Source organism: Nannospalax galili, unplaced genomic scaffold (genome assembly GCF_000622305.1).
Source record: "Nannospalax galili isolate Female #2095 unplaced genomic scaffold, S.galili_v1.0 scaffold6351, whole genome shotgun sequence".
NCBI lineage: Eukaryota > Metazoa > Chordata > Mammalia > Rodentia > Spalacidae > Nannospalax > Nannospalax galili.
The window spans coordinates 31,951-41,907 of record NW_008329372.1 but is presented as its reverse complement, the minus strand read 5'-3'; the positions used below and the strand labels follow the sequence as shown (position 1 = coordinate 41,907).

The window sequence follows — 9,957 nt, the reverse complement described above, 5'->3', positions numbered from 1 at the left end:
CTGCAGCCTGACTTCCGTTTCCCTCCGGTGAGACGTGAATTGCAGTCCTCCGCTCTTCTGGGGTCGGCGCCGCAGGACTGGGAAGCGGAGGTTCCGCGGCGCCGGGTGAGGGCGGAGGGAATCCCGAGCTGCTGGGGGCGGCGGTGGGGAGGACCCGTCGGACTGGGTGGCGACTGCTGGAAGGTGGTGTCCGCACCCGGGGATCTGCAGCCCTGTCTGGAGGACGTGGACGCACGTGAGAGCCTGTGAGGCGCTCCCGGGTGGTCCGGCGCTGCCGGGAGGTGGAGCTGCCTGTGCCCGGGATGCCCAGGCTCGGGGGTGCAGCGGGCTTGCCAGCCACACCTACTTCAGACCATCCGCCCTGCAGACCGTCCCCCGGGCTCTCCTTTAGATCTTCCCAGAGCCCGGAGGGCCCTCCAGGCATGTTTCCCACTGCATCCTGATGCGTGCTGTCCGGCTGCCTGTCTCCCTGAGAAGAAGTTACTGACTTTTCCATGATCACAGTTTGTAGGTGAACACCAAGATTCAGAATTCCTGATGTTGCTACTGCCGCTTTTCCAGTTAATTCAAAGCATTTCTTGTAAAATATCCCATTGGGAGTAAAGTTAAAACTAATTTAACCAGACTACTTTCCTGGGAACACTGCTTTTTTTATGGCTTTCAGTTCACTCACTAATCAAAGGGTAAGTGCTAATAGGGAATTTACAGTAGGGAAATTGACAGCTTATCCCAGAGTGTGTTTACTTACTTCTTGGTGGTCCTGGGGATTGACCCCTGGGCATCCTGCCTGCTAGAAAAGTGCTTTACCACTCAGCTGCATCTGCGTCCTCTGCCGTCTTTGTATGCTTTATTTTAAATCAGGCTCTCATTCATTTTCCCAGGCTAGCCCTGAATTCACAGTTTAGTTCAGGCAGGCTTTGAACTTGACATCCTTCTGCCCCAGTTTTGGGTGTAGCTGAGATTAAAGGCTTGTGCCACTACACCAGGCTCAGAGTTGTTTTTTAAACAACAGTTTTAGTGAAGTCTTTTTTGGCTAACCCATATTGTCCTAGAGATTTTGGAAATAACAAGAGATACTTAAATTGTTAAAATTCTGTGGATGCAAGTGCGTACATTTATCTAGTGGCAAACTTTTTGCTCAAGAGCTACATTATTGTGTTAGAGTAATATTAGATTTCTTAGAATGTGTCTTAATGATTCTTCTGAGGGGTCAAAGCAACATTAGCATCTTTTCACAGGATATTTATCTAGTGTGTGCAGCCTTTTAAAGTAGAAGAATTGAGCTGCCCATGATCTTTCATGACCTTGTGTTTCTTCTAACTCAGCTATACCTTCATAGTGTTCTACATTTTTCTAAGAACAGCACAGAACAAACAAGGTAAGTTGTTCCTTTATCCAAAATCTCCTGCTTTATCTTACAGTGGATTTTGTGAGAATCAGTACATTAAAATATGAAGTCAGTCATAGATTAAAAATCAAACTTCAAGCTAGGTGTGGTGGCACAGGCCTTTAATTCCAGCACTCAAGAAACAGAGGCAGGTGGAGCTCTGTGAGTTTGAGACCAGCCTGGTCTACATAGCAATATCCAGGCCAACTGAGGCTGCAGGGAGACCCTGTCTCAAAACAACAACAACAAAATCAAACTTCACAGAAAATATGAAGCAGAAGATGAGTAGCAGGGCCAGATTGGGATGTTGCTATATGCAGTTTATACAGATGCTATTTCCTTAGTCACTGGCATGAGCTGCAGATGTGTCCCTGATGTTTCCAGTAGCCATGACAGAAAGAATGGCACTGTTTTGGATATGGAGCTCGATTCCTCTGCAGCCAAAGACTTCCTGTAAGACAACTTTATCAAATCACAGAGAATGACCATTCAGTAAGACCTCTGAAATAAATGTAGTTTGTTGCCTTTAAACTTCCTCATTAGGAGCAAAAGCATCCAAATACACAATTCAACAAGTGTTGGTGTTTTTTTGAGGAAGTAATGGGACAAAACTTTCCATGTCCATTTCATCTTAGGGAAGGTGCACAGGTTGTGCAGTCCACAGTTAAAAGCTAGCTTCGCTGGTCAATGCTTTTGATCATCTTAGTCCCGTTTTATTCCTTCCTTTGTAATTTTTGGACTTTATTTAAGTGAAGTCACCAGTGACTAAATTGTAGTTGAATTCCTTGAACTTGTGCTTTGTCACCCTACTGATTGTGCTGTCCTTGAAAACACCCTTTGTTAAGCTTCTGGTAGTGTTCTGGAAGGCTCTGTCTTGGCATCCTCCTCTTGTCTCAGTTCGGTTCCAAGTTTCCATCCTTTGTCTAGTCATCTTACTTTACCTGTATATTCAAAACATAAGTAGCTGGTTGAGCAGTTCTGTGTATTATTGTGCGTACTTTAAAAATATGTAAAGCAGTGTTACAGGTGCTTGTGCAGAGATGAGACACCAAGGCATTTCTCTTCTCCAGGAAGCAGTGTATTGTGCTAGCACCTGGCTCTGTGGTTTTGTATGGAGAATACCTGGAATAAAGGAAGACTCAGTTTTTAGCTCCTTTGTTAGTTTCCCTTTATAGTTCATTTTCTTTGTCTTCCATATATGGTAGTACAGATGCTGGTCAGGTGCTCTGTGCTACAAGGTCATGACAGCAGAACTCTGTATATGCACTCAGTCATAGACCACACTGCATTTCTGTTTCTTTGTTCTGGAGGATTTCTACCACTGTAGCCCAGAGTGGTGGTGTCTACCCATAAATCTTAGCACTCAGGAAGCTAACTAAGGCAGAAGATAGGGAGTTCAAGGCCATCCAGAGCTACAGAGTATGATCACATCTCTAAATACATAAATTTTTAAAGTCAAACCAAACCAAAACAAATTCTATCTGACTGGGCATGAGGATCAGGAGTTCAAGGCAGTCTTCCCTTACACAGTGAGTTCAAAGGCAGTGCTCCCTTACACAGTGAGTTCAAAGGCAGCCTGAGCTAAACGAAACTTCTGAAAAACCCCCCAAATAGTTGGGCAGTGTTTTGTGACACAATTCTTGGTAGGCATGAGTTAGGGAGAAGTAAGCAAACATCTGCTTGATAGATTAAAAAGTAGCCATATGACAAATAGGGTTGGTCAGGAGAAAGCAAAATTTATTAGCAAAGGAACACATGGGACAGATTCCCTTCCATGCAGGGAAAATATCTGCCCGGGTCGTGAGCTGGGGTCTTTTAAAGGGGGAGGCTTCTGCTTCCTGCAGAAGGTGGCAAGATGTTTTTTTTTTTTAAAGTTGTGGTGGGGGAAGTGGGAGAGCGGGACTGTTAAAACCTGCTCTCTTTAGAGATCAAAGGGGAAGCCTGCTGTGGTGGCCAAACAGTGGAGAAAAGTCTGCTTCTCTTGACTTCAAAGACCAAGGTGCTTATCAACTCAGTTCCCTTTTCTCAGGAGCTTGAGAAGTCTGTGAGACCCTGTTGGTGTGGGGGCGGGGCTATCTGAACCATAACACTGCTCACCCTGCATAGGGAAACGATGGCAAACCAAAGTAAGGATACTACCAAAGTCCAACTTGGTAAACCAGTGAGCTTTATTGAAGTTACTTATGGGACTATGGGTGAGAGTTACTTTCAGGAGCAGAAATGATTGGAAGGCAGCCAGCCTGGTCTACATAGTGAGTTCCAGGGAGACCCCATCTCAAAAAGACCCCCCCCCAAAAAGTAGCAACCCATTCCTGGCACTGGGCTTTTTAATTTTCTAGCCTATTTCTAGTAGGGACATTGTACCCCCATTATAGGATAACTTTATATAAACTCTTTTTGACTACGTATGCATATATTTTAAGAAGCTTCTAGAACAGGTTTTCATATGACTTTTTCTAAAGGCCTTTACTGTTACTTATCCCTCCCTGTACTCCCTCCTCTACCCTGCCCTCATTTCCTACTCCATTTAACCCTTCCTGTTCCATTTTTCTCTTTCCCTCTTGATATCGCTGCATTTTTTCTCCTCTCCCTTGAAAGATCCCCTCCCATGGCTCCTTACTAGTTTCCTGACCTCTATGTGTATTCCTAATGAAAAACACATACCTAAAGATTCACTGCTAGCATCTGCATATGAGAGAGTGTTTGTCTATCTGGGCCTGGGTTCCCTCAGTTAGGATGATTATTTCCAGCACCATCCATTTACCTGTGAATTTTATTCATTTTTCTTCACAGCTAAATAATAGACCATTGTCTAAATGTATCATATTTTCTTTATCTATTCATAAGTTTTTAGGTATTTGGGTTGTTTCCATTTCTTGGCTATTGTGAATAGAACAGCAGTGGATAAGGATGAGCAAGCGTCTCTGCAGTAGGATCTAGAGTCCTTTGGGTTTATGCCCAAGAGTGATATTGCTGGATCATGAGGTAGATCTATTTCTAGCTGTTTGAGGAACCTCCACACTGATTTTCCATGGCAGCTGCACTAATTGGCTCCTACCAGTAGTGAATGAGTGTTCCTGTCTCCTCACCAGCATTTATTGTCATTTTGTTTGTTTGTTTGTCTTAGCCAGTGTTCCTGTCTCCTCACCAGCATTTATTGTCATTTTGTTTGTTTGTTTGTTTGTCTTAGCTGCTGTGACTGGGGTAAGATGAAATATCATAGTACTTTTGATTTGCACTTCCCTACTGGCTAAGGTTGTTGAATTTTTTAAAACTATTTCTTAGCCATTTGCATTTCATCATTTGAGCACTCTCTGTTTATTTCCATGTCCCATTTTTAAATTGGGTTGTTTGTTTTCTTGATGTTTACTTTTTTTTAATAGTCTAAATACTAACCCTCTGTCAGATGTATCACGTCTAAAGATTTTTTTCCTGTTCTATAGACTTGTGTCTTCACTTAAATGATTCTGTTCTTTGCTGTACGGAAGCTTTTTAGTTCCCTGTGGTCCCATTTGTCATTTCTTGTTTCTTAATGCATGCACCATTGGGATCCTGTTCAGAAAATCCTTTCTTGTGTCTGTCATTTCAAGTGTATTTCCTACTTTCTCATCTGTCAGATTTAGGGAATTAAGCCTTATGTTGAGTTCCTTGATCCCATTTGGAGTTCTGTGCAGGGTGAGAGATACATATCTAATTTCATTTCTCTCCTGGAGCTCTCAGGTTTGACCACCACCATTGGTTGAAGATGCTGCCTTTTCTCCAGTATGTGTCTTTGGCCTCTCTCGATAATTAGGTGGCTGTAGGTGTATGGGCTTACATCCATGTCCTCAGTTCTATTCCATTCATCATTGTGACTGTTTTTATGCTAGTACCACGCTGTTTTTATCATAATAGCTCTGTGCTATAACTTAATCTCGGGCATGGTAATACCTCTAGCAGTTCTTTATTGATCAGGATTGCTTCGGCCATCTTGTGTTTTTAGGTCTCTGTGTAAGCCATGCTGGCCTTGGCTTCATGACTCTCTTGCCTCAGCCTCCCAAATGATGGGATTATAGTCCTGTGCCTAACACATAGTTTCCATTCCTTTTAAAAATTAAGCTAATTGTAGATACATATTTTAGTGGTCTTTCAGGGAACCCAGTTTTTTGTTTCATTGACTTTCATTGTTTAAGTTTCATTATTATTGCTCCATTATTATTTTCAGTTATGGGCTGTCTTGACCCTTTTTTGTGGTTGAAGGTGAGTTAATATGAAAGCTGATTTAGTCTGCACATTTACAGATAGAAATTTCTAAGCATTACTTTAGCTGAACAATCCAAGCATTAATACTTTGTGTTGTTCTTCTATCCAGATTTCACTTATTTTTTTATTTAAAGATACAGGGTTTTACCATGTTGCCTAAGCTGCCCCTCGCCCCCACAACTCCTGGTCTCTAGAGATCCTACATCAGCCTCTTGAGTAGCTGGCATATAGGCTGTTGCCATACCAACTGTAGCTCTCAACTTCCAGTGTCAGAACTGAGTACTTGTGACAGAAACCTGACTTGCAAAGCCTAAAATATTTAAAGATTGGTGTTTCCTGAAGTTTGCACATCCCTAGATAAGTTTAAATTTGTTTGTGGTGTTGTTTTGTGTAGGAACTCCAGGGTCATAAAGAGAGCTCCCTTTGTTATCTTTTAAAATATTGATTGCTATTTGGCTTATATCCGTTTCATGAGAGCTGGTCATTTTTGTATGAGCTAGTTGGTAGCCTCCTTTTCCCCCATCTATCCCTCCCTTCTTTTATTGTGTGGCACACACACATGAGTATATAGGTACATGCCCACATGGTGGTCACAGCAGGCTTTGACTATCTTCTTTTATTGCTCTCCACTTTATAGTCTTGAGACAGGGTCTCCCTGAACCTGAAACTCACCCTTTGGGTTAGGCAGGCTGCCTGGCCACCAAGTTCTCAGAATCCACCTGCTTCCACTCCCCAGTGCTGGGATTGTCGGCTTTTTATCTGTGTGCTGGTGATTTGAACCCATGCTTGCAGAGCAAGGACTCTGAGCCATCTCCGCAGCCTCTGGTTGGTGTCTTTGATACCAGGACTGTGTTTGGTAAACTGCCATTTGCTTGAAATACCTTTGCCCATCCTTTCTAAGACGGTGTCTCATCTTTCATGCTGAGATGTGTTCCTTGAATGTGGCAAAAGAGGGATCCTGGTTTTTGTTCCATTAAGCTAATATGTCTCTTTAGATTGGGGGATTGAGTACATTTGATACTCAGAATTTCTATTAAAAGATGTGGGGCTGGGCATGGTGGTGATCAATTTTAATCCCAGCACTCAAGAGACAGAGGCAGGTGGTTATCTATGAGATCAAGGCCAGCCTGGGTGTGAGAAGATCAGAACAACTAGTTTTGCTCCTAATTTATGCTCTATTGTATATACATTCACTTCATCATGACAGCATACTGGTTTGTATACTGATATTTTCTTATCAGGTCCTTGAATATAAATTATTTTATTAAATTAATTTCCAATACACATAATTGTTCCAAATTACCACTTGCTAATTCCCCTTTCCTCAATAATTTGTACCTTAATACACTGGAAATATATTGCTGTTATTATTTTCCTTCCTCCCCTGAAGTATAAAACAAATATTCTAAATCAGCTTGGTAAACTCTTAACAGGAATCACAATAGGGATTCATAACAACAAATTATAATTGTTTCAGATGGAACCGAAATTCCAGGGAGTAGTATCCTTTAAGGATGTGACTGTGGACTTCACTGAGGAGGAGTGGCAGTACCTGAACCCTGGCCAACGGTCCCTGTACAGGAAGGTGATGCTGGAGAACTACAGTCACCTCGTCTCTGTGGGTAAGGCTATTTACTCTATAAACAACCTTCAATTATGAGGCATCTAGGCACTTTTTAATGGTGTAATGATATTTAGGATTTGGGAGCTAGGCATAGTGGTGCACGCCTTTAATCCCAGCACTTGAGAGGCAGAGGCAGGCGGATCTCTGTAAGTTCAATACCAGCCTGATCTACATAGCAACTTTCAGGCCAGCTGGGGCTACAGAGAGACCTGTCTCAAAAAGATCAGAAAAAAAACAGATTTGGAAAATATTAATGTTAGGTATCAAAAGGTATTTGTGTGTGTGTGTGTGTGTGTGTGTGTGTGTGTGTGTGTGTGTGTGTGTACGTCAGAGGACGACCTTGGTGTCTGTCCTGGCTTTCCCGCCCAGTTTCTGACAGCATCTCTTTGTTTCTCTGTTGTGTGTACCAGGCTGGCCTGCAAGCTTCCAGGGATTCTCCAGTCTCTGCCTCCCATCTCCCCCATATTGGTGCTCGCATTCCAGACACTTAGGCCACACATCTACAGCTTCTGAACATGGAAACTCAGGTTCTCACACTTGTGTAACAAGTGCTTCTACCCACTGAGCCATCTCCCCAGCCCAGAAGATACTTTTGTTCACTCCTCTATGGAGGTGTTCAGTGGCCTCATGTGTTAGAGGCCATGATACCTATGTTGCCAGCCCATGTCTTTAATTATTTCTGTTAACAGGGTATTGTGTGACCAAGCCAGAAGTGATCTTCAAGCTGGAGCAAGGAGAGGAGCCGTGGATGCTGGAGGAAACATTCTCAAGTCGGAGCTTCCCAGGTCAGTCAGTTTATATATGGCACAGTTGAATATTTGACAAACTATATTCTAGTAACTAATTCAGAGATTGGCAGTCTTAACATAGTTTTCAAGAATATATATTTTTAGCAGGTGTTTTGGTGCATGTCTTTAATACCAGCACCTGGGAGACAGAGGCATTCAGATTTCTGTGAGATTGAGAACAGTTTGATCTGCCTAGTGAGTTCCAGGGCAGCTGGGGCTACAGGGAGACTCTGTCTCGGAAAAAAAAAACAAAAACAAAAAAGAATAAGAATATATAATTTTCCCTTTGCCTATATTTATTTTACATACAGACATTTTCATACAGATATACAGTATCTTTGAACATTTTCCCCCACACACAACCCTCCTCCTTCCCACCCTTGCACTCATTAGTTTCTTTTATTCTTGTACACAGGGTTGCTTCTACTGCCGTATCATGTATACAAACACGATCTTGTGAACCTGTATAAAATCTGGGGACCACAAATGGGGGAAAACAGGATATTTGCCTTTCTGAGACCAATTTGAGTTGCTTAGTCACATTATCTCCAGTTGTACCCATTTTCCTGAAAATAACATGACTTTGTTTTTCTTTGTGGCAGAAAAAAGCATATACATGCATATATGTCTATATGTGCATATATGATGATATCTGCAGTGTTTTGAGGATCCTCCGTGCTGATTTCCATAGTGGCTGAACTTGTTACATTTCTACCCACAGTGTGTAATGGTTCCCTTTTGTCCACATCCTTGCCAATGTTTATTGACATATATATTTATATATATGTAATAGACAGGGTCTCCCTGTAGCCCCAGCTGGCCTGAAACTCTGTGTAGACCAGGCTGGCCTTGATCTTACAGAGATCAGACTGCCTCTGTTTCCTAAATGTTGGCATTAAAGGCGTGCACCACCATGCCTAGCGATAATTGTTTTTGAGTGACTCTCATGACTGGGATGAGACTTAATCTAACTTTGCCTTTGTCTGATAACTAGTGAGGTTGAACATTTTTTTCCTATAATTATTGGCCATTTGTATTTCCTCTTTTGAAAACTATACATTTTATTAGCCCATTTATTACCTGGCTTCTTTGATTTCTGGTTATCTTTTTGAGATCTTTGTTTATTTGCATATTATTCCTCTGCCAAATATATACCTAACAAAGATTTTCACCTTTTTATAGGCTATTTACATGATTGTTTTCTTTGCAGAAAGGCTTTAATTCCTGAGATCCCATCTGTCAGTGGTTCCTTATATCCTGAATGATTGAACTCCTTTTCAGAAGCCCTCGCTGGTGCCTTTACACTGATCTGCTTTCCCTACTTTATCCTCTACTGAGATTAGAGTTTTAGATCTCAGATTATGTCAGTGATCCATGTGGAGTTGATTTTCCTACAGGGTGAGAGATGAGGCTCTAACTTCATTCTTCAACATGTGGATATCCAGTTTTCTTAGCATTATTTGTCGGACTATCTGTTTTTCTCTGTTGTATCTTTTTAGCATCTTTGTCCAAAATCAGGTGACTGGGGGCTGGAGAGATGGCTCTGACCTGCGTTTGGTTCACAGCATCCACTTGTTACCTTCGAACTGTCCATAACTCCAGTTCTAGGGGATCTGATACACTAGTTTTTGGCTTCCACAGGCTTTGCATGACAGGAGTATACTTATATACCTGCAGGAAAAACACACATAAACATGATGTAAAAATAAAAAATTTTTAATTGGGTCACTGTAGCTGTTTGCATTTATATTTGGGTTCTGTACTTTATTCTGTTAATCAACGTGTCTGTTTCTGTTGTTTTGTTACTATGGCTCTGTGGTATAACTTAAAATCAGATGGAGATTTCTCTAAAGTTATTCTCCCACTCCTCAGGATTGCTCTGGATCTCTGGGGTCTTTTGTGCTTCTAAACTAATT

At 41.9% G+C, this 9,957-nt stretch overlaps 1 protein-coding gene across 1 annotated transcript in view; it reads left to right on the top strand.

Moving 5' to 3' along the window:
* Positions 1-478: 478 nt before the first annotated feature.
* The window catches only part of LOC103737875 (zinc finger protein 33B), a 14,252-nt gene continuing 4,773 nt past the window's right edge, over positions 479-9,957 (top strand). Inside the window, exons 1-3 of the mRNA XM_008837706.3 lie at positions 479-683; positions 7,107-7,251; positions 7,943-8,038. Coding sequence (XP_008835928.1) covers positions 654-683; positions 7,107-7,251; positions 7,943-8,038 — 271 coding nt within the window. The 5' untranslated portion in view covers positions 479-653. The remainder of the gene's footprint in view (positions 684-7,106; positions 7,252-7,942; positions 8,039-9,957) is intronic.